The sequence below is a fragment of the Haplochromis burtoni genome, unplaced genomic scaffold (assembly GCF_018398535.1).
Source record: "Haplochromis burtoni strain Fernald_Lab_line unplaced genomic scaffold, NCSU_Asbu1 Contig_98, whole genome shotgun sequence".
NCBI lineage: Eukaryota > Metazoa > Chordata > Actinopteri > Cichliformes > Cichlidae > Haplochromis > Haplochromis burtoni.
In genome coordinates, this window is record NW_024582459.1 from 1,222,023 (window position 1) to 1,248,056 (window position 26,034).

General features: G+C 41.1%; 1 protein-coding gene across 5 annotated transcripts in view; it reads right to left on the minus strand.

The window, feature by feature from the left end:
- cacna1c (calcium channel, voltage-dependent, L type, alpha 1C subunit) overlaps window positions 1-26,034 on the minus strand; it is a 218,234-nt gene that overhangs the window by 181,931 nt on the left and 10,269 nt on the right. The window contains exon 1 of one of the 5 annotated variants that reach the window (XM_042222951.1): window positions 22,663-23,820. The exons of the other annotated variants lie outside the window; for them this stretch is intronic. Within the exon in view, the coding sequence (XP_042078885.1) occupies window positions 22,663-22,720 (58 nt within the window). The 5' untranslated portion in view covers window positions 22,721-23,820. Of the gene's footprint in view, window positions 1-22,662; window positions 23,821-26,034 lie in introns of those variants that run through there. 5 annotated transcript variants of the gene reach the window in all.

The window sequence follows — 26,034 nt, forward strand, 5'->3', positions numbered from 1 at the left end:
CACACACACACACACACACACACACACACACACACACACACACCGTTTCAGGTGAACTACATGAAGCTGAATGTCACCTTCAAGAACGAGAAGCCCGGGTGTAGTAATTTGCAATGCACGGCTAGCTCTGCCTGCACTTTCTATTAGTCCTCCACAGAGTACATCCACATTCGCATAATAGTGTATTCTGCACGGCTTTAGTTAAGAAAAACCCAACTACATGTGCAAAAACACAAAGCACATGTGCTCACACAAACAGAGACGCACATTCATATTTTTCCGTGATAATCTAACAGAGATGTCTTTATAATTAATGGATTAATCAAGCAATAATGAAAGTGGAGTGGCTCCACACGGTGCTGATTAACACAGATGATGGAGGGGGAATGGGGAAAACTCTGCGTCTGTGCTTCGTTAATACTAACAGTGGTAGCCATGGGAGAAGCCTCCATGTTTGGCTCCTACAGTGCAGTGGGAGAGAGTGACAGCCTGATTGAGTGCATGTGTGTTTGTATGTGCGGGAACATAAATGATAACAGTGTCGCACAGAGAGAGAAAGTAAGTTTTCTTCCGGCTTCCGCTGTCTGTTTAATCAAGTGACACTGTGTATGTCTATATGTGTGTGTGCGTGTGTGTGTATGTTTGTGTGTGCGTGTGTAATCACAGTGACTTTCTCTCCCCAATTACAGCTTTAATCCATCAGCTGGCTGTTGCTATGGTGTTTCTCTCTCCACCCAATCAAAGCGATGCGAGTGAGCACGCTCAGAGAGGAGAATCATAAGACAACTCCAACAATAATCTTGGTACAATGAACAAAGGGATGATGGAAGCGGTGTTTTTTGTTATTTTTAAAGGGGAGTTAATTATTAATAAGACCAATAACAGTAAATACAATGTGGAGAAGAAAACAAGCAAATGCAAACACTCTGTCCATTCTTTGAGTGCGCAGGTTTCCAGAGCACAGACACTCAATGCCACGTTTCTCAGTTGCACTTTTTCTGTTAGGAGAAAGTTCTGATTTACTACAACTGCACTGCTTGCACAGTTGCTCGCACTCATCCCAGGAGGAAGTGGCATGACTCGTGTGTGTGTGTGTGTGTGTGTGTGTGTGTGTGTGTGTGTGTGTGTGTGTGTGTGTGAGTGTGTGTGAGTGTGTGTGTATAGGGATGATATAACAGCAGACACTAAGTAGTGGCACCAATTTTCCCTCCATATTGTGCCTATTATGGATTCCCTCCCATGATGTCACTATTTCTGACTGCGCCTTTATGCCTGTTTATTTCTAGAACAGTACAAGCACGACTTCTGTGTTTACAGAGAAAATGATAATAATTCCAGATTTTCTCTGTCAGTGCCAAATAGATTTTTTGGTTATCAAGTAAGGTATCTTTGAACAACAATATTTATTAAAAAAAGAAAAAGGAAAAAAAACATTTTCAATGAGAAATAGAGAACATTAACAATACATTTCCATCCAATCATCTCCTTCACAGGGTGGGCTGGAGGCTATCCCAGCTGTTATGGGGTGATAGGTAGGGTACACCTTAGGTAGGTTGCCAATCTTTTGCAGGGCAAACACAGACAGTCATTTAACCATTCACATTCACACCTATTGCCAGTTGTCATAGCCCAATGTCTTTGGACTGTGAGAAGAAGGTAGAGTACCCAGAGAAAACATGCAAACTCAACATCGAAAGGCCTCATACTAGATTCAAACCCAGGACTTTCTTGCTGTGAGGCAATGCTGCCAATCACCACAATGCTCTAAATGGTGTCAATAAATAGAAACATTTTAAAACACACAAATTTCCACCTAAAACGATGAAATCTTTAATTTAGCAATTACAGGACACACCCATCACATGCACACAAAAGCATCCATACCACAAATAGGAGGAAGAGGTGACGTCTATGCTAACTAACCAATAAAAGCATCCAGTCTCATAAGAACAAACAGTGGAGCAAATTGACTACACATCATTTCCTGTCATTTTGTGCTGTATTAGAAAGGTCAGAGTGCTCTTTTAGATATTACTGTCCACGACAAAGTGCTTTTCATGAAGTGTATGCCATTTTATTGAACTATATTTATTTACTATAAGTGAATAACCAGTGTCCAAACTCGGCCAAATGCTGGCAACGTGTATAAAGTTTGCATGCGGTGTACGTAGAGTGAACGAAGGACTTGAGCAGCGCGGATATAGGTCAAGAAGAAGGCATGGTCACACAGAAACATACAGAGTGAGAAAGAATGGCAGGCATACAAAGAATGTCAGGTGTCCCAACCTTGTCCACTTGACATTAAGGAGTTAAGATGGAATACGGCTGTCCTTACACAGGATGACAACTGCTCTGGTGGATGGAGCAGCATGGCGCCACTTGGCCTTGCTCACAGCACAGGCAAAAATGTTGCTAATCAATAATGGAAAGTGTGAGTCAAAGCCTTAACAAAGTAAAAGAGCCCAACAAATAGCAAACATGGGGCATAAGAATTTGTATTTCACTGAAAACAAAACAATTAACAATCATTAAAATAATAAAACTACACAGGCCTGCAATTTAAAGCCTTTCTGACTTCATAATGGCAGTAATATATCTCAGTTCTAAAGCTACCCATAACAAGAGGGCGTTAGTGGAAAAGAACAGAGAAGAATTGCCTGTCTTGCTCTCCCTGTCTTACATTCCTAAGTGGATTTATCATTTCCAGGCTCTGACCTGTCCTTCCTGACAGGGAGGCCCTGCTCTGACTCAGCCCTGCAAATTACTGCTGACCCTGACCATGAAAAGTCTTTGACCAAATCACAGAACTTGTGATATTATACAGCAGCTCTAAGGCTGCTAGATGTGACTTTGACTCTGACCTGTGCTTACAGACCCCACCACCTTCTTTTATATCACAATTCGATCAGAAGATGAGCAATGATGAAATGCATTCGGTCTAAATTTTTCACTTATTCAGAGATGAATTCACGAGAAGAAGAGATATCACTCTGTTGTGGGCAGTCTGATGTTTTTGTTTTCATGTGTGTTTCTCCTGACTCATTCACCTGCCTCCACACACACTAAACGAATACTGCTTTTGCTGTCAGGCCACTTCACACCTCTCTTTCACATCCATTTAAGCTGTACAGCTGTGTCATTATCAAGTCCTCCTATTTTTGTGCGATAGCCCGTTTCACACATCCTGGAACCTTTCTTCCTGCTTCTCCACCTTCATTCCCTCCCTCTGCCTATCCTTCATTCTTCCCTTTCTTGTCCCATCCCCCCCTCCATTTTGGCCACTGCTAGGCTGTCAGTATTTCTTTCCAACACCGTCTAATGCGCTGTCATGTTCCAATAAAAGTTGTGTGTGTCTCATTGTGTGTGTTCAAGTCAGTTTGTGTGACACAGCCAGTCGTAGGAAGCTTGGGTGATTAACTCTGATAGCCACCAGATGCCCAACATAGAGGTACACTCTCTCTTGCACAGAGGTATGCACGCACACACACATAAAAACTTTAAAATAGGAGATGGACATAAACTTAGACCGCAAAGGAAAAAAAAGCAGAGTGCCATGTAAATAAGACAGAGCGAGTGAGGAGGAAAGAGGTGCATGCGTGTACACTATGAAGTTGCAACAACATGTACAGCAAGTGCTGACTTTGTACAACTTGTTTTTTTGTTTTTTGTTTTTCAAAAAGCCCATGCTGCTTGTGAGGTTTGTTTTGGAGAACAAACAATACACGAGTGAAGGCAGATGACTGTCACATTTTTTTTTTCAGAATGGCTCGGATGTGACCCCAGATCAAAGCTTTGAGTGGCCAGATGCTGCAGATGTTGTTTGCTCTCTGGTATTTGCGCATGTCTGTATGTGTGTGAGAGAACGATGAGGTGGTGGTGGTGGATTACAATGCTTATTTTCATTTTGCTTCCCAGAGGGCAGTTGTGTGTGACAGGACAGTACATCGCCGTGTGTGCATGCATGTGCTCACCCCTAGTGTTAGCCTGTGTGTGTGTGTGTGTTCACTGGAAACTTGCTATCAGTCAAGCCTATCAGATTGAGCAGTCAAAAAGCAGCTGGCTCAGACTGTGGGACTCGATTGGTATTGCCTTTCTAAAACTGCCAAACACCGAAACCCTAGACCAGGGGTGGGCAATCTCAGTCCACGAGGGCCGGTGTCCCTGCAGGTTTGAGAGCTCACCTTGGGTCAACACACCTGAATCACATGATTAGTTCGTTAACAGGCCTCTGGAGAACTTCAGGACATGTTGAGGAGCTAATTTAGCCATTTAAATCAGCTGTGTTGGTTCGAGGACACATCTAAAACCTGCAGGGACACCGGCCCTCGTGAACTGAGATTGCCAACCCCTGGTCTAGACTCTGTCATAACAACTGCTGTTGACAAAACACACAAAAAATATGAATATATGAACAATGACAGACATGATACAGTAATTTATTTTCAATTTAGAGTGTAATATTTCCGTTTTAATCAAATCAAATCAAATCAAATCACTTTTATTGTCACATCACATGTGCAGGCACACTGGCACAGCACATGCGAGTGAAATTCTTGTGTGCGAGCCCCACAAGCAACACAGATGTGCAAACACAACAACACAAACGAGCAAAATACAAGAATGGCCAACCTGAAACTAATAAATATATGTACAATATATAATAGTGTATGCATTTCTGGATTTATAAGTTGGAATGCATATCTAACAGAATTAGCGAGGCCCAACTACAATCTAAAACAGGAACCATTTAAATTATTTAAGGCAGTGCCTAAAACAGGAATCAGGGCCTCCTGTTTTCATTTCTGACTTACGGAAGTCCGTCCGTATATCAAATAAAATCCAAATTTCACAAATGCATGTATTTAAAATAGAAAAAGAGCTTTAGTTTAAAGGGAACAAACCTCTTCTGTATGACTGTCTGCATGAGTAATGTGCATTTGGCAAATATTATTGTAAGTAGGGGGCATGCTTGTTGACATGAAGTGAACGGGACTTCCTTTCATGGCCTGATCCTAATCAAAGCATCGCACTTGTTGCAGCTTATCGCAAATTATGTGCTTGTTTTACTGCAGCTGACTCCTACAGTGAGACTCAACCATATTTAGCCAAACTTAATTTGAGATCCCATGGTGAGGATGCTTCAAAGACCATTACCCCAATGATCTAGCATCTAAAAATGTATAATTGATTTTTTTTTCTCTCGCCCTCTCTTTCTCACTCTCTCTCTTAGGTCCCAACCCACCTCAGCAAAACACCTTATGAACCACTCTACCAAGTTCCTCAACATCTGTGCTCCAATCAGCCTTACTGTGCTGCGACATCCAGCATCATTAACACTCAACAACCTGCTGTTATGTTGAGCTGTTAGCACTTGTAATAATTAGCATTAGCATAAGTTAAATGTGGAGAAAATTTGCATTTATTACTGTGCTGCTACACTGGGCTGTTGTTGGAGTTGAGCTGAAGAAAATTATGGGGAAGCTCAAAGCTGCTCAGTGGTAGTACCTACACAGCCAATGCTATTCTGGGGGAACATTAGCATATAGAAGCACTGGATATTAGTTCGCCATTTAAATATTCCACCCAGTGACTGACAACACACAGGGTGTGTAGTGTTAAGGGGAATGTAATATTAAGACTGATGCACACATGCGATTGATAAAAGCAGTAGATAGTCTAACAAGCACACATCACGTACTTTTACGAAAGAGAACAGCAATATCAGGTATCAAAAATAATGTTCTTTAATCTATGTTTTAAATGTATCATATCTCACATGGAGATAGAAATTTTTCTGTTATGATTTTCTTAGAAAAATACTTCTCCTGAGCTTTTGAACGGAAGAATGCCCAGAGTCAAGCTAATCATAGAAAGGATAAGGAACTGAACACACAAGCAGAGGGTGATATTAACTGCAGTTTTAAGATATCCAGGAAACAAGTACAGGGTAAAATTGAAACACATCTGTAATATATTTGTATGACTGGAAAATAGTGATTCCCAGAAGCAGGTGCTATTTTGTAAGAACTAAAATGATGGATTGAGTCAAGTTTATGCAACTGCTGGATCATATATTCAGTCTGGAGCACCCCAAGGCCAAGTGAAATGTGCTTAGAGGGAAAACATGATGACGGCGATGATGACGACATAGATGTCTAATACCTTTACCAATGTGTAACTGCAAACAGAAAGGCTTTCAGGGGGGAAGTGGTTTCCAAATTATGCTGCAACACCTCCAACAATTGTTTTTCTCACTGAGCAAATTCTAATGTAAAGTACGGCCTACAAGGGTTAACATTGTCGTTTCTGGGCAAGAAGTTTCTGGGTTCAAAGCTGCTGGCCGATGTCTTACTGTGTAGAGCCTGTATGGTCTCTGTTTGCCTGTGTGGGCTTTTTCCAGGTGTTCCAGTTTCCTCCCACAGTCCCAAAACATTCATGTCAGGTTAATTAGCAATACTAAATTGGCCGTAGGTTACTTGTGAGTGTGGATTGTTCTCTGTCTCTCTGTGTTAGCCCTGTGATAGGCTGGGGACCTGTCTAGTTTGAACCCTAAGCTCCAGTGACTTTGGTTGCATAACTGGTTAAGAAAATTAATGTGATGGAGAGATTTGTAGAAACACTACAAACTCAATAATTACCAATCCTTTCATGCTGGACTAAATTTAATGTAGATTGAGTCAAACCCACAACAAACTGTCGCTAACTAGTGCTCATGTTACCACTGGTGGGTCACATGACTGCATGTTGTAATAGTCTCTTGACACTTTCTCAGTAGAAATCAGAGTATTAAGCATATTTTCACAAATTCCCACATGCATGATCTAATTACGGAGCTACAAAATACTGACGAGAACTTACGTGTGAATTATCATCATCGCTCTTACCAGTCACCCAAATATCCGTCTCTTATGCCCATATGCTGGTTGTTGTACATATTACCTTGTTACCGTGACTACATACGTGTGGGGGGTTAGCAGTGGGACATGGTTTCCTGTGTCACTGTTATTAACCGAACCCTGATAACTGGCATAGAATATTGATAGAGAGGAAAATGGCCCCAAGCAGATCTTTGCTTCATTAGCGAAGACTAGGGAGACGGAAGCAGGAGAGTTCACAGTAGCTGGAGGAGGAGAGAGAAGGGACATGAGAGTGGAAAGGGGTAAGGGCTGGGTGGTAATGGTGGGGGTGGCAAAGAAACAAAAAGCCAAGTGAAGTTGAGTACAATGCTGCTAACCCAAGAGGAAGCAAAGCAGAAAGGAGAAAAGGTGTTAGGAAGGATGGAGAATGGATACAGACCAGAGGAAATTGCTTTAAATCATATGTGGTTTCTAACAGCTTTCAGAAACCAAAGATATTGAATCACTCAGTACATGAGTGACCATGAAACAGTTCCCGTAACAAATAGAAAAGCAGTTATGTCATTCTTTCCTGGAAGAGTGGCAATTCATTATACACTGTATAGCTGAAGTGACCCTTTAAAGGTCTGAGGCGGGAGTCTGACCTCCACTTGTGGGTACCAATCAAGGTCCCAGGATGTTACAACAATACAATCGCAATGAATCAGCAAGAAAAATAAGACCAAAAAGAAAAGCATCTCGCTATTCTTCTCCTTTTTTTCTTCCCCATCTGATCCATCTCTCCTGCACCCTCTCTCCTTGCCTCTTACCCTCTCTCTCCCTGTGTGTCCCTGTTGGAGCACAGTGTTTGTTTAATGCGGTGTCGCCATGGTTACCCGTCTGCCACACTGAGGTAATGTCGTTAATCATCAACTTTATCACACTGCAACCTAGACGCATGCACGCAAAGGACCAGCTATGACATTTTGCTGAAACCATCGAAGGGAGGTACACTTGCAGACATTAAAGAGCAATGGCACAGTCTGAGGTGTACACTGAGGTAAATCAGTGCTTTCACAGGCAAAGACACACCTTACAAACGCTCTCCTTATTCCTCCTTTTATCCATCTATCTCGCTTTATGAGAATCTCTTTCGGTTGACATGACAACAGACAGGCGATGTCGCGCCTCCTATTCTAATGACATCACTACAGGCGCCAAGCCAATCCCCAAAAAAGCTCCCCATCATCTCCTCTCTTTCTCCCTCTCTTTCTCTTTCTCTGGGACATATTGATCTGGAATACTAATCACAGATGCAAAGCGGACATGAAAGAGGGGAGGTAAAAGGTGAGGAGACGAGATGAAAAAAAGACGAAGAAGAGAGGAATGCAAGAGAAGAGAGGGAGAAAGACGAATAGCTACACTAACATCTGAACTACTGCCATGCCCACTATCTCCCCTCGGCTGTCTAAAATGGAGTGTGTGTTCCATACTCAGTGACTTTGGTATAAATCACAGGCACACACATGTAGAATCAATTTGTTGAATCCATTTTTGCAAGGAGAATGTTAAGTCGTTTTGCATTCTCTGTGAGTTCTTGTGACTGGGATTGCCTACTAGGATATGTTTTTTGTCTATGGTAAGCAAAATACATGATGGGCAAGTGTGAAATAGCTCATTCATTTCCAAGAATATTCAAAATGACAAAGTACGCCTTGCACTTCCATTGCTATTAATGACATGAACATTAAGGAAACAACAGCGAGGATCTTTTTACTTGAGAGATGAGACCATAGACTGTATAAAAAGATGGACATAGGCATTGTGACATCACCCATTAGTAAGAACGGCTAATTGCTTTTTGACCATTCCCTTCTTGCTTTTTTTTTAAACAACATGTGGTAATAGGTTCCACTGCCACTGACAAGTTAGTGTGTCTATTGCATACCTAAATGTCAATCTGTTGACAGTGGAGGGCTACATTCATGCTAATCAGTCAACCAACCCTGCCTTGAATTGCTCTTTAAACCTCTACTGTGGAAAGCAATCATTAGCTAAAGATGTGAGGCACGTTCAGTCATCCCGGAAAGGAAATCCCAGAAAGCTGATTATGTTCATCTGGACATTGCATTTTCTCCAACTGAAAATACAAAGTCCAGATGAACAGATTTTTCTTTCTGGGATTTATACAGTTACAACATTTATTGTTGGCTAACTCAGAGCAGAAAAATGTATATAGGCCACGTCAGCGGTCCCCAACCCCTGGGCCACGCACCAGTACAGGTCCGTGAGTTGTTTGGTACTGGTCTGCAAGAGTTGAAGCTTGGGTGTGAAATTCATGGTTTTCTGGGTTTTTCTCGGTTTTAGCATTTTTTTTTTTAATTGTTTTTATTGTTAACTCAGTTTCCCTGGCTCTTTTCTCATGTGTTATGAATAAATCTTCTTTTTTTTGGTACCAGTACTGGTTTTATTTTGTTGTATTTATTCGGGACACCTTAAAAGCCAGTCCGTGAAAATATTGTCGGACATAAACTGATCCATGGCGCAAAAAAGGTCGGGGACCGTTGGGCTACGTACATATCCATTTATTATAAAATTAATATTCTTTCATGAAATATATGTGATTCATGAAACCTGGTGAAGAAATTTTACAATTTAGCTAAAGAACAGCTCTACCAAGACAGTACGTTGCTCCATTACAGCAGCAAGGTAACAAGCTAACATTAGCCAGCCAGCTGTTACTTAGCTATGCTACATGCTACCATTTTATCTACATTTATGCTACCATTTTATCTAGATGGTGGTTAGATTGTAATGTAGATAAAATGGAAAGGTAACACTAATTAGCAGCTTAAACTATCAAAACAGGATTATGCTACATTCAGCAGCTAGAAAGTAATCCCTATTAGAAGGAAAGCTAGAAAAGCTAATCTTAGCAAACATTAGCCAGGAAAAAGACAGGTCGCCATCAATTTTGATTCCAGAAGCAATAAACATCTCAACCAACCTACATAACTAAAACCTTTGAACAAACATACGCATCTATGACAGAAAAGATTTGCCAAAAGTTATTAGGTAAGGATATATTTTTAGATTTCAGTAGAGACAAAATAGGTGAAATGATTGACCCATGTACAAACACTGTTATCCACAGAGCTACAAACAACACAAAAATCCTCAACAGTTAAACCAGCCATTTAAAACCTCGAACTATGCTGGACCTGGGTTTTTTGTTTGCTTTTTAATGTCTGGAGATGGAAGTCCACATGCACATGCATGGATACACTGTAAAAGGAGTCATGTAACAAGCCTGTTTTTGCCATTATAACTCCAGAGTGTGAAAGTGAGTCTGGTCTTTTGGGAAGTGGACTGCTCTCTGTCTCTCTGTAATACACACACTCTCTCACACACACATACAGTGGTCTGTGGGGAAGTGGTCCATAGAGCACACACATCAAGACTGGCCTAGATAGATGGGATGGCAGGACACACACACACATAACAGCTTCTTCTCTTTTACACACATAGAAAGTCAAGGACACTCTTATGGCCTATATAGTTGGATCATTTCATACCAGAACACCTTACCCTTGTCTTTCATATGAAAAGGAGTCGAGGGGGAACGGGGACACACACACACACACAAGTGGCACAAGAAAGATAGAATGATGGGATGAAACCACTAAATAAAATAGAGGGGCCACTGGAGTGTGAAAGAAGAGAGAAAGAGAGACGAATTGTTGCAGGATTTTCTCAAGATTCGCCTTCTAACCTTAGTTTCATCCTCTCCAATCCTACCCTAATCTCTGCAGAGAGAGTTGATGAAAAGAACAGAGTCACTGGCGACTCGACAAAATAACTGGAATAAAGTAACAGAATAGAAATAAACAGAAAGGATAAGATCAAGAACACAGATGTGAATTCATGCACGATAATAAACCCTGTTTTTTTTATTTTAAGAAATCTACTTGGGTGATGGATGTTTTCAGTACAGTAACCAGTGCATTTGCTAATGACAAGTCTCATATAAGACATTTCTTTAAAAAACACTATAAACCAGCATCAACAGAGGCTTAAAAGGGCAACTCTTTTTTACTGTCAGTGTGTGACCAGTTACAATATAATGTCTTCTCGGTCCTCAGAGAGAAGGCGTTTTTTTGTGTTTTTTTTTATCATTTTAAGTGTTTAGAGATCATGAGAACTCAATGTGGCCAAGGACTAAAAGTCAAACTACTACTGCTGCTGCTTTCATTGAAACGTTTAATTTTTTTTTACCTTAGCCCTCAAAGCACCATGACTTTGTGGCCATTCAAAAATATATAAATAAACTGCTCCATTAAATTTGAGACTGCATGTCTTAATAGTGTATTTTCCATAAATCTAAAGGTAGAGTGGGCTATCTACCAATCAGAAGGTTGGTTATTCAATCCCCAGTTTCTCTAGTCTCCATGTCAAAGAATGGAAAGGAAAGCGTCTGGACTTCTTTAAGTTGCTTGAAGATGTTTCACCTCTCATCCGAGAAGCTTCTTCAGTTCTGAAGATGAAAGGTGAAACGTCTTCAAGCAACTTAAAGAAGTCCAGACACTTTTCTTTCCAAGCTTCTTAGACTACGATGACCAGGATGACTGAGAACCTTCACAGACAAGAAGATACTGAATCCCAAGTTGCCCCTTATGCATCCTTTCGAGTCTGAGTGTGTGTGAATGTTAGGTTAAAAGCACATATGCACAGAAAACAGCACTTGGGTGAATGACGGAGAAGAAGGACATGATGAAGAAGGAAGAAGGACAGCGCTTTGAGTGCTAAATACAATAGAAGAGCACTGTATACGTACAACAGTCTCTCTCTTTATCCGTTACTGTACCAAAAAATTCTTAGATATTTTCAAATAATCCTAAAAGTAATTATATAATTTTTCTTGGTTTTCCCGGTGACTTTTCCTGATACAATTCAATTGCTTGGTTGATTTAAGTCAAAATCGAAAGCAGTTGTCAAGACGCTTTTTCTACAAGAATCATGTTTTCATAGGCTACCTTCTCTTGATGTTTGAACTGTTGTGCATGTAAATCTAAGAACTTACCAGAATGGCAGTCATTCTGATAAGTTCATTTCCTAACTTCTCATTAGTGATGTTGCACAAAGAATTTTAAAAACATTGGTGCTAATTATGATTTAGAATATGTTGGGTTTTTGCATCTTTTCTGGAAATGGTGTTGTTTAGAACAAGATGACCTCTGTCAACCAACAGCCCTTTGCGCTTCCAAGCTGAGGTGTTACTTAACCTTTGCCAGTCTTGCTGCATAATAGAAAAAGTAAAAGAGTGAATTTTGTGCCCCGGGCTACACAACAGGCTTTTGTCACCTGTGACTCTTAGCTGCAAGAAGTGATCTGACAGCTTTTGGCCCACGACCAAAAAAACAAAAAGGAAAAGAAAAAAATGCACATCTACAAACACCCAGAGGCAGGTAAACACATATACATGCAAATACACACAAAGACTTGCATCACACCACTCTTAGGTTTATCTGTTTTGTCTGGGTGCCGCCACCAAGCGGGGTGATGCACTCACAGAGGAAAGTGTGTGTTTACGTGTAGATGCCCATGGTGACAGCTTCTCTTTAGGGCGGCTTTTCACCTATGACAAGCCCACCAGAGGCCTGACTAACTAGACTTTCTGGAACTGGGAGCGTGACAAAAACACATGAGTGCAAATCCTCTATGTTTTTAAAGCTCACTTCCTGAGAGTCAAACATGCCCAGCAACAAGCATATCTGCAAGATGCATACTCGAATGAATGAATAAATAAGCATTTATTCGAGTATGCATTCTAAAGGGTGATGTACTTTTTCTTATATCAGTAGGAGCTAATAATAGAGGAACACATTATAGCATAAAATTCAATTTGCTGCAATGCACTGATTGAATAATGGAAAATCACTAGCAGCTTGTTGGGGAAAAAGAGACCTTACTCCAAATCTTCATTTTAACCAAATGCTTTGTTTTCTGCTGGGACACTCGTGAACAACTGGAATCATTAATTCAATTTGAAAGAAGAAAAATGTAGCAAAACTGGATTCACTGGTTTGACTATAGAAACACAAACTCAAAAATCTAACATGCTGCAGAAATTCGTGGATCTGTGCCTTCTGTACCATTATTCTATCTTAAACATTCTCTTTCTTTAATTCTTTTCCTCCTGCTAAGGCCCCACCTTCTTAAATTGGCCTTAAGGAAAATAAATGATAAAGGGCTGGTGTGTTTTATGTCTGGTGAATCACAAGTGCATGCCTGCATAACACAGTCGGGACCACTGCTGGCGCACACATATGTGATCAGTGTATATTTGAGCATGCAGGGTCAGAATCTCTAATATGGACAGTGGTTTCATCATTCCTGCAGATTACACAGCTCAGCCTCACGTCTGAACACTCAGCTGGAAACAAGGAAAGACTGCTCTTATACTGCAGATGCACACGGCATAAGTCCTTCCTTCAATGCGAGTGTGAACAGTTGACACTTCATGCTGGTGCACTCAAGTGTAACATAGGTCAAAGTTGGGTGTGATCTGGCAAGCCGTAGTTAAACTTGTCACCGGGTGTCAGAATAGGAGAAATACAGCATGTGAAATGAAAACATGGATGTTATTTACAAATATAGTTGCTTTGTTAAACTGAAAGAAACTAGTCGACATGTCACTCCATTTGATTAGATTATGATAGTCATAAATGTGAAGTATAGCAACTGAAATAATCTCAACATCAAGTGTGCACATTTGCAACACATCATGGACACTTCTGTTTCTTTAAAGGCTGTCAAAGCTTAAAGTATTTCATTGCATTTGTTATTGCAATAAGCTATTAGAATCTGTATGGCTGAGCCAAAACTGAACACTTTGTTATTTGACTTGACAGATTTCTGCTGCGATTTGTCATCTGGGTTCATTGGTGAAGGCCATGAACCAATCATCAATTAGTAGCTCTTTGGAAAACTATAGCTCACTTGGTTGAACAGGTGACCTGCATGCCAAATGGTTCAGTTTGCTGGAACCATTCTGTCTTACTATCCACGTATTTTCCTTCTAATATTGTCCTATCCAATAATACCAAACAATACCCCAAAAAACAATAATACCAAAAGAAATTGAGCTAATTTACTGACTACTGAGGGGTTACTGACAAGTAGAATTAAATGAAAATAACACAATAATACTGAAAAAGGTGGTTACACTGCATAATCTAAACGGTGATGAATGAGTGCGGCACACAAATGTTTCATAAATAATGATATCATATCGCTGAGTGTTTTGTTCCCATAAATATTTGATGCTATAGGCAATAGTTTGAGGCGAGTTCTCGGGAACTTTAGGCACATCATTTCGCAAACCACACTGCTGTGTTTCAACAGACTATAAAAAGCCCCTTCTTATTTTAAATTCCTGGCATTTTCATGTTGGTTGGAGTTAATGTGTTTCTTGAAGTGAAGACAAAATGACAGCCGTGACGTGCGCTGACATTGTTGACTGTCATAAACAGTAAAAGGATGACGTCAGGGGGAAGTTCACGGTGCTGCACGCTTAAAGCATCACCATCATCCCCTTTGTTCTTCTAGTGTCATTTTGTGGAATTTTATAGCTAAGAAAGCGGCAGACTTATCAAATCGTGCACGCCCTTCTTCCTCGTACATACAAAACACCACAGGGTTGGACAAGCTAAGATTAATGTCAATGTCTAGCTGTTGTCAAGTACCAGGAGCAAACCCTGGTATTGCTGCTGAATGATCTGCTTCACTTTTAAAATACAATGACGTTAGATTGAGGCAGATGCTATGGTCTCCCCTCTCACATGGAAATCATTTAAAGTGGGAACAATATCAGGCGAGGTTGGAAACGGGGTGGAAAGACAATTTCCTCTAACATCAGGCTACTAATTTGGACAGAGTAAATTCTCAGAAAGCTCCAGTAGTAACATGATCCACCGCGCTGGTGTTTCCTCTAAAATAAGGCAAAACGTTCCTGCTTCACAGAGGATGTCCTGCTTCCTGATTTTAAATGTCTGCTGACAAAACTTACACAATCTAAAATCTCCACAGTCAACCTTTCAAGCACACACCTTTCTTAAAGCAATACAGAATATAAATATCAAGTCATGAGTGCACAAAGAACGGGCTAGTGGTTATCAAAAACATCCATGTGGCTACGGGGAAAGCTCTTACTGCATATACATTAGAGCAACAGGCCAGATGCATACTTGTTAGTGTACTGACTTGTGGTTTATCTACTTTGTGTTGAGTAGTGAATGTGTTGATCTTATAGGCAGAGCACCCCCATTGGGGCAATAAAGAGTGTTTTCTATCTTGCTTTTCTGTGGTTATATCTACAGCAAATGCTATCGAGCCTTACAGTAAATGCAGGCAGATGGACCGATTATTTCACAGAAGAAAGGAAACGTATTAAACCTCGTGAGCTAAAACCAAATGGATAGCGGATTGATTGGAGGGCGGGTCGGGCTGGGGTTGAGAGCAAATGAGAGAATTCAAAGTAATTTCTCTACAGGCAGAAATTATTTAGAAACTGCGAGATAGAGAGAGAAAAAAGCTGAAAAATCGAAAGAGGCAAATGCATGGCAGATCATGAATGACAGACTGCTCCCGACTCTTCTCTCACTTCTTCATCATAGAGGAGGCAAACACACCCAAAGACAAACTTGCATACAGCTCCTGAGCAGTGGAGGCGTTAAACACACATGGGTGCTGTAGATCCTTGGTGATGCTGCAGGCATCACATGGCACATAAGACTGAAATATAATTTTTTAACCAGTTTCCATATGTCCATGCAAGAGCCTAGATGTGATTTAAATGTGGAATAAGTTATAATTAAGTCCCTCCCACTATGTCCTAATAGGCCTGCAGCACTGAATTTCATTGCTCTTATGTTTAGTGTAGAATTGGTTTTGTATAAATCTTTCTTGAAAGCACATAGAAGTGCATATAATGCTTTGCAGGGATGTTTTATCATTAAATTCATGTAAGGTGGAAAAATACTTTCACTGCCACATAATCAATTGTGCATTCATGACATACATCAACACAATCTGTGGAAAATTCCTGCAAAAAAATTGAAGAATCTAACCATAACACCATTATTGAAGCACTAATCCTCAGTGAAGCTTTAGGGAACTTTGATAGTCAAACAGCAGCCAATAAGTTGAGGGTTAGCTAAGGTAAGGCACCTGAGACGGAGAACTTGCAGTCAAAAAGAGGGAGCATGGTGAAGAGTAGAGAGCGCAGAAGATGCTACAGGTCCGTATTCATTATTTCCGCTTGTGGCTTCAGCCAGATCAATAGAATAGGAGGCTGTGTGTGTGTCTGTGTATGGGTTTGCATCAGAGAGGTAAGACACATGTCCAAACACAGACGCATACACACACTGAGGCAGCCAAGCAGGCACAATGCATGTAGGCAGGCAGCCAGTTGCAAATGCACACTCTCACACACACATACACTCACAAAACACACTCAGTGCTGCCGGTGTTGGCATATTGTCCCACCAGAAATGAAGACTGAGGCCCGATAGCACTAAGAGCAGAGGACAGCCTCTGGATAGATTTCCAATATCCAACCAGAGGCTTAAGCAAGACAGAGTCACAGATAATCCTCCCTCCTTCTCCTCCTCCAACTGTGCTCCATCAGTTCTTGTTCTCCCTCGGCCCCAGCCCTGTCCCCTAACCTGCGATGCTCACTATTTTTCATGGTCGTTCCATCCCTTGATTCCCTTCTCCTACAGTTTCTTCTCTCCATTGTCTGCTCCTCTACGATCCCTCTGTTTCAGTGCCAGGCAGTGTTCTTGCTCCATCCCTCCTTTCCAGCTCTGCTCTCCACTCTCTCAGTCTTGCTTCTCTTTTATTACCTTTAATGCAATCTGTCATTTCATTCTCTAATTTCTCCTTCGATCCCCCCACCCCTCTTTTCCTACCGTCTTTGTGTTGTCTTCTTTTGTCTTTCAGATGGAGTTTTACGTTAAGCGCAGCTGTTGATGAGTCACATCCTTAAGTTAAAGCCATTATACTCTCTAAAATGCTAATATAAGCTTCTTTAATGCTAGTTGGCCTTTAATCGCTCATTACATCCTCCACTACAACATTACAACCTCGCTGTGACTAACATGTCTTCGCACACACATCCCGTCAACAATAAGCTGACTCTATGATTCTATACTACTCTTGTAAAGCCTGAATTAAGGGTAGTGTGAGAGAGCAGTTTCCAGATGTTTTTGTCTGTGACCCTATAATATAAAGCAATTCCTATTTGCAAGCCCACAGCTCATTTGCAAGAAATTCTATTTAAAAGTTAATTTGAATTATCATTTGGTAACTGGCAAATCAGTTTTTTTCTAAACCTAAGTGGTTTTGCTCAACTTCCAGGGTGAGGTTCACCAGATTAAAGGGATTCTGAAGGGCAGTACAAAATTATAGGGGCTCTTCAACAATCTGATGCACTGCTTAATATTTCCGCTAGTATCCCCTCTAAAAATCAGAAAACATATCTGAGTTAAACTGGCTCAATCTTTGCAAAAGACTTTCAGAAGACTTTTCTGCAAAGTGCTTCACCATCTAGTGCTCCTTAGTTTATGTCATTCCTGTTCGGACCACTTACATTTACACATGCCTACACAGAGTGAAAAAAAAAGCTTCGGTGTCAAACTGACCAAAGGTTTATGTCAAGAGTCATCACTGGTGCTGTGTCTCTCTGACCCAAAGCCTGCAGTTCATCTATTTTCTTCATTTTATCCAATTCAGGGTCATGGCAGGGCTGGGGCCCATCCCAGCTGTCAGAGGACGAGAGGCAGGGTACAGCCTGTACAGGTCTCCAGTGTGTCACAAGGTTAACACAGAGATGCTCACATTCACACCTACAGCCAACCTAACATGCATGTAATTGGACCGTGGGAGAAAGCCAGAGTACCTGTTAGTGACAAAGTAAGCATATGGCCATCTTTTCATTAAAACATTTAGTAAATTATCAATTACTAAACACAATTTACAATGGTGAAACAGCGCAGTGACCACCAGGAATAGACTCTCAGATAACATTTCAACACTGAATAACTGTTGGCTGCTCATCTTTTCATGACATCTAGTGTTGCTTAAAAAATACTTCCAAAATAAAAGTAAAAGTTGTGTCAGTATCATAGACGCAAGTTTGCCATCAGTTCAAAATAGTTCTGAAAGTACCTCAACACTCTTGACAAACTTTCTAACAAGATAAAGTTTGTGTTCAAGGATTCTTTTATAATAAATTTTTACTGATTACGGTGGCAGAAAGGAATATCTAAAAATATCTAAAACAATGTATAAACGTTTATGGTAACCTTTCATCCCGATGACCTAAGTGACTACATACCAATAATAATAAATTCATCATGATAGTTCAGATATGTTAAGTTCACCAAGGGAAAACACAATTAAATAAATAAGATAAACATAAATGTATATATTGTAAAAAGCAGGCTCTGGTAACAGGAGTGGAGTGTAGAGTGGACATTGTGTGGCTGTCTGTTCATAACCCTTTCGCAACCAAATTAGTTGCTTCTATATGCTTCTATTTTCTTTATCACAATAACTAATCGGTAGTTCTTCCTCTATCTGACTGGACCACTACAGTACTGGAAACTGAGTTATTATCGCAGCATATAGAGCTCAGTTTTGCCCGACATACAGCAGCCCGGTTTGATCATGTGAGATAATGATGCTGGGCTGCAGTTGAATGCAAAAGGCAAAACTGCAAAAGATTTTAAAAATTAAAAAAACATAACAAACCCTTGTTGGTTTAAATAAAGGTTTGAACACACATGCAGCAGTTTTGACTTGTTATTTAATCATCTCAGCCACAGCACTGAATTATTGAAGGTGATTATGTCCTGTGTAAATCACTGCTTGGAAGGATGACCCTGTCTCTATATTCTCATGTAGCTCACAGATGTGGACACAAGCATGTCGTATTCTTGAGCCACAGCCATCCTATGTAAAGTGTTGGGGAATAACTAGCAAAGTTGGATCTTTCTTTATTGTTTTTTATCTACTGTGTTTGTGTTTGCTGCTTGACATGTATGTCTTTAAAAAACAGAAAAGTTTAAAAAATGTTTAAAAGGTTTTTTGTTTTTCTTGGTTTTTAAATCAAATGTATCTAGGATTATTTCTTCAACTTGCAGTGACTGAAGACATGATACAAGGCCCAACATTAGCTGATTTTACCTTACTGTGGATGAATGTAGGTTTTAAAAAAGAATAATGCAAACTAACATAAAGGGATCACAAAGTTAATTGTGACTCGTATTATTTTTAAATGGCACTTTTCACGTTACAAAACACTGTTGAACGATTGGTTTCTGTTCATTTTATCACACCAAAAATTCAATTCCACCAATATTGAGCAACAACTGGTTTGGGTAACAGCTGACTGGCGCCTAATTGCCCAGATTTCCATCTATGTCAAGCACACTGATTGATGCCTTAGCTTCCTTAGCAGCTACTCTGCCCCTGTGGATTCTAATTAAAACACGTCTGGAAGAAATGCTTGATTAGTTTTTGCCCTTTTTTTAAAATAAAGCAACAACTTTACCACCTGCAGCTAATCTGACTTCTCAAAAGATACCTTGATTCATCTGGATTTTCTTTAATTACGTTTATTGTCATTGAGTCTAACAAACCTAAAGCCAGTCTAAGCCTCCTTGTAAGTCCTGCATAGGAACTGAAGATATTTTAAACCTGCTGTTGCATAGCTCCACTTCTACTTAAAAACCTCTGCTTACGTCTGTAAATGAGAAACAACCTTAAAAACGTCAGTGCAGGGGTTTAGCAAATCGAGTCAAGTCATTACAGAGTGAGGTGAACTGGCAGATGGCCAACACCCCTGAGTAACAATTGCAAATCAATTAATATCCCCTAACGGATGTATCATGCCTCTAGCACAATGCCCACAGGGAAAATCAACTTGCTGATTACGCAGCTAAAAACTGCTGCTGTAATAAGTGTGCATGCCTCTGTGTGTGAATACTTGTGCGCGTGTGCATCTCTACAATAACTAGAGATTCCACAGGTGTTTGTTTGTTTCCCAGCCCCGTCGGTCACACGTGCATTGCAGCAACAGGTCTGTATGTGCCTCAGTGCGAGAGTGCACTTTCACAACTCACTCAAAAGAGTCCTTAAAACTGAGATTATGCAGTAAAGATGATCATCAACTCTGAATTACAGGGTAGATCTAAAGATGCACGCTAATCGATGAAGGAAGGAGAATGTCAGATCTGGTGTTAGATGTCAGGAACTGTAAACTAAAGTTTCACATATCGACTGGTCTGAGACTTGTCTTTTCTTTCAGGTCCATCGATAAAGAGAAGAGAGGTCAGGGTTGGATGGAGAGGAGGGGCAGGAAGGGCTTAACTGTGGTTATTATTAAAACCGAACTGCTGTAACTTAGCCAAAGCATGATGTCTGTTATAGCTACACTGCATGAGGCTGCTGTCATCTTTCATGTGTGGAAAACTCGTTAAGTGGCCCCTAAAATATATCCACCTCCCTCCCCTCCACTTAACCCTTCTTAACAAATGAAAACTACAGATAAATATAGCACATAATTTAATATGGTTTCTATGACTTTGACCCATACATGCAAATGATTCATTCACCATTAAAAAAAACAAACAAAAAACAAATGACTAGAGTAGAGCAGGATATAAAGAATGCTATCTCAGCGTCGATGTCTTTGTAATTCTTTAATAGCTGTCATGTAGCTGTCAATAGACCAATGAAGAATGAACTGTCCGTGGTGCTGAAACCACCACCCACATGTGCAGCCTGAGATAAGAATGCTAAATCCAAAAATAACAGGGCCCAAAAATTCACTTAGGTTTCTCTAATAGAGTTTAAAAGTCTTAATCTGACTCTTTTTTTTTAATGTTTGAACCTGAAAAGGTTGTTACAAGGTTTAACTTCACTTTTACAAGTGAAGTCATAAATCAATCTCCATCAGAAAAGTGTCTGTGAAGGTTCTCAGTCATCCAGGTCATCGTAGTCAAAGGAGCTTGCAAAGAAAAGCGTCTGGACAAGAAGTCCAGACACTTTTCTTTGCAAGCTCTCCATCAGAAAAAGCTGACATGACTGTTAAACTGTGCTGTATCCATGTGCTGTTGACTTGTCCTAAAGTAAAATACATTTTGCAGAGTTCGCATGCTACTCTTTTAGACAGCATTATGCACAGTGACCTACAAGATAACAAGTGGCGCCTAATCGTGAAAAGAATCACATGTGTTAAACAGCAGTTTTCTTCATCTGCTTACTCTCACTTACACCCCATGGTGGTGATGGTATCCATTACTTGTTTGGATATCGTTTAAAGGGGACCCAAAAAAATCTTTTCCGTTGATAATAATGGATTAAGATGACATTGTGGCAATCAGGGCAACACTTGTCTTACAGACTGAACACACACCTGAACACACACATCATCGTGCTGTTCTGACTGTCATCAAACTAGCTTCTCAGGCTCCTGGGTAACATCCACCCTGTGGTGAGTTCCTCCTTGAAACAAACTGTTGGTGAAGGTGGCTCGCTGCGACACAGATGCACGCACGGATACACTTACATAGGCTACATACATACACACACACACACACACACCGCCACCCCTCTCCTCATCCCCTGTTGCTATGGAACCTGTCGCCAAGGAAGAGGTATGTGGTTGTGCTGGAGGTGGTGGATGAAGTCGACGACGACCACGATGATGATGATGGTCAGGAGGGTGATAATAGTGATCGGATAAATAAGGGTTAGCTGAATTGTATGGTTCGGCTGGCCATAGGCGAATGCATTGCTGGGCTTTGCTCTCTGCAACGTGGGTGGAAGGAGCGACGCGTAATACTGCGCAATGCAAACAGAGCCTTTCCACAGTACAACAGAGCACGGCACAGGATTTCAATCCACTCTTTGCCCGCGGATTCCCTTAAACACTTGAAAACTCCTTAAGGTTGAACTTTGGGTCGTGTTTTGTGCAAAACAATCTACTGTCCTCGCTGCCATCCCAAAAATAGCACACCATCAACCCAATTCTCAGCAGACAAATAAGTCCTACAGGCCCTCCTACTGCCACCTGTCATCTCTGCGATTTTCTCTCGTGCTGCCATCAAGGAGCCCTAAGAAAACTTGCTTTTAAAATGTGAAAAATAAAACTAGTGATTAGAAGAAAGGGGATCGATAGTGGTCGAGCTCGTTGGCAAGCGCCTTACGCCGCGTTGTGAAGTATCGTCAACATTCTGTATCTGCAGTTTAGTGTAGTTGTGCAAAATGCTGTCAGATGTTTCTTGAACAATAATATACACCGCCTACAACTGCCTGTTGGCTAAATATGACCACTGCCCACCCATTGTGCCACAGAGCTCACAGAGTTCCGGCTTGTCAAACCGACAAGCGTGGACGAAATCAAGCAAGGAAAAAAGGCCTCATCCGTATCTGTTCGCGGCTACCTGCAGCCTTCTGTTGCGTGATCATGGCACAAGTTCACTTGCTGCACAAAGTACTGTGGGCCTGCGGGGAAAGATCAAATAGACAAACTGCACACACAGAGGGGAAGTGGAGAAAAGAGAGCTGCATCTGTCCATCTGTTGAAAATGAGTGAAGAGCTACCACCCCCTTTTCCCCCTCCTTCCCCCCACCTCCTCCTTTCCCCATCCCATCCCCATTTCGAGACCACATCATAGGCTACCTACTCCCTCCCTCCCTCCCTCCCTCATGCACAGTTAGATGTTTGTTAGTTACAAATAAAAAAGGCACCACATACCTTGATGGTTCTCAAGGGTGTCCTCCGGGATGTACATGTTTTTGCTTTCATTTACCATAAATGTAGTCCGGCGTTATCCCTATAGGTAAATGGAAGAGAGAGAGGGGGGAAAGCTGGAGAGGAAAATAACAAGAGGGGGGGAAAGCCCCCAAAAAATAAAGAAATTAAAGAAGAGGGGAGGAAAGAAGAAATAACTGTCTGACACGGACAGTTTTGGGTATTCCGTTGTTTTTGTTTATGGGGAGGGTTTCTTCCGATGGAGTGAATATTACCTAATCCCCATGATGGAGGTGAAGGCGAGAAAAAAGAGGGAGCTTTCGGCGGAACCGGCTGGGAAAACGCACCGGTGCATCCCTCGGTACATCCGGGCCCTAGGCAAGAAACATGAGACCAGCACCGCGTTCAATTCAATTCACACCTCTCTCTCTCTCTCTTTCTCTTTCTTCCTCCCCTCTCTCGTGTTTTTAATAAATGTATACAAAAAAGAAAGAAAGAAAGCAATTGAAAATGTTATAAAGAACGGGCGCTGTCAGTGACGGTCGCAATGGAAGTGCGCAAAAGACGCATTCGGGCGCATCTTCAACAGCGTGTCAAAATGTGAGAGAATGAAGCACGGGAGATGGAAGTGATGGATGAAGAAAAGGAGGAGGAAGAGAAGAGGAGAAAAATTAGAAAATGAGAAGAGCGTAAATATTCCATCACGGGAAGCACGGGGTTAAATCTCCCAAAAGGTTGTCGGTTATTCCACGAATCTTTAGCAGAGTCCCCCCAAAAAACAGAAGCCAGGCCGTCCTGTCTCATCCGGAGGCGGGTTTCTCTGTCTTGATCCAGTCCATGATGGTCCGGCAGTGTGTCTGTCAGTCAGTCTGTGTGCCTGTCTGCCTGTGTCTTACTGATTGGGAGTTAGAACTCTCTCTTCTCTCTGCCTCTGCTGCCTCTGCGGCTCAGCTCTGCAGTGATACCGAGAGAGAGTGAGAAAGAGAGCGAGAGAAAGAGAAAGAGAGAGAGTGAGAGGTAGCCCCCCTCCCAGTGCATGTAGACGCTTTGACTGTTTCCAGATGTGTGTGTGCCTGTGTGTGTGCGCCAGAGAGAGAGAGAGAGAGAGAGGAGAGAGCGAAAGAAGGAGGGAGATTGTATATGCAATAGTGTGGAACTGGCGGCTGGTATCCAGATGAGGATGAGGATGGTGAGGAGGAAGACAAAGATGATGATGATGAAGTGTGTGGGTGGTGAAAGGAGAGGAGGGCCCACAAAATGCAAAATATTTGGGAACAGAGGGCTCGATGAAAGAAAGGTGCTGAAACCTGTGAGAGTGTGTGTTGCAAACAGGAAGAGAGGGAGAGAGCACAGGGAAGAAGAAGGGGAAAGTGTGCCTGCGTGTGTGTGAGAGAAGGGAAATAAAGCGGGATAATGATCCATGGCAGGCTTGAGCCCTACAAAGACTTTCATTTCTGCAGGAACAAACAGAGATCCGAGAAGTTATGTGTACATCTGATTTGTCCGTAGTGCCCACACATCTGGACTGTTTCAACCCCATTCTTTTCTTTGGCTAACGTTGTGTTTACACACACACCAAATATCTGGTTTTTCCAACTCTTTTATGACTCAAGCTCTGATCTTTTCATGGCTCTCTTAAGCAGGAAGAAACCAGAGGGAAGTTGATTTGTTAGATCCTCGGATGCTGTGTAAATGCAAACTCAAATCTCATAAAGTAGACGGGCTCAGGAAGGTCAATGCTCAAGGACTGACTGTGAACCTTTTTATCTAGAGGGCAATAAAATGATTTTGGGGGGGAATGTAATTATGTTTCTCTCTCGTTCTCTTTCTTTCTCTGTCTCTCTCTCGCTCTCCTTTGCTATCAGGACAGTGAAGCAGGCTTTGACATTGTGCTCCATGGCCAGAAACAAATTTGTCCTGGCCCCTGAGGCACGCAAAGCCATTTTCTGGAGACATGGGCTCACTTTCTTAGGTAACACAACAAAGAATTGAAGCTCATTTGAGAGTAAAATGTCAAACAAAGTCAACAACATCAACTCTTAACTAAATAGCTTCTGACCAGGCTTCCATGGCACAGAGTCAGCTTCGCTTATAGCTCACAGAGGCTTTGGGATAGAGCTTCTTGCGCAAATAACATGTCAGTTCTTAAATTGAGCTGGCTTCTTAAAAGCTGTCCACAGGCAGCTTGATATAAAAAAGATAAAACAAGCTATCTCAGGCTTATAAAGAACCTTGAGTGCCTTTATTTAGCGAATAAATTCAGAAGACAAAAAACTGCATCTGAACATTTCAAATTAAAGGATGATCATTAGACATCAAATGTGCACAAAGGCCTTATAGAAACCTCCACAAACATAATACTTAGGTTCAATAATACATCAGAAAGTACTAAAGGTACTCTTGATTCTATTCATGGCACTGGCCAGCCCATGTAATTGTTTCTTGACACTGAATACAAACTTCACAATGTGCAGGCCTCATGTCATTCTCACTGCAGGCTATAATCAGGAGGTGAATCTGATGACTCAACCCAGCCTGTATTCATTTGTTCAGTGCCATAGCGCAAAATCACCACCCACCCATTCTGTAATAGAATAAAGCTTTTTGTCTACATGTGTCACTGCAGACATAGTAAAGACAGGGAGAAGAGTGATAAACGATTCTATTGATGACATCTGACAACTGAATTGTGTTTTTTAGAGGAATATATAGTGTTTTGTGAATCATATGTTATATTAATATACTGTATTTTGACGGAAATTGCAGACTGTTGAATGCCTGCGCTGGTGAATGAAATGAAACAATACCAGAATTTATTACAGAGGTTATTATAAAATAGCATCTCAGCAGTGAGTAAGAACTTTGTCTGCAGAAAATATATGCCTCAGTTGACTGCAATATCACCATATTATTCAAAAGTTAATACTTATGTTTAAGTAGAAATTTAGAATTTTAACAATGAAGCTGGTCAAGGTGGTGTGATTGGGTGGTTGCTCCTAGCCAACAGGCCAGCAACAGGGCCTCTCTAAAGAGTCACATGATAAAGATGCGATTCTAACTACTTTCACAGCTTTTTAAATTTATTTATTTATGTCTGTTGAGAGTTAGCAGGCTAGAAAGTTGTATTTATACCAGTTTATCCTATTCCTATTATTTAAATATAACATAAATGTCAAATAAACGTTATGGAGAAAAATATCTGCCTCTGAAATTCTCAAAAAGGTAGAAATCACTACAAAACAGCAAATTCCCACTGCTGTAGATGGCTGCTTGAACATTACTGCACTGGTTTTGTCACAGATGGACTGTGAGATGCATCTTATTCTTCATTTTTGAGCCAGACCAGCTTCTGTTTGATTATGCTGGCCAGTGAAT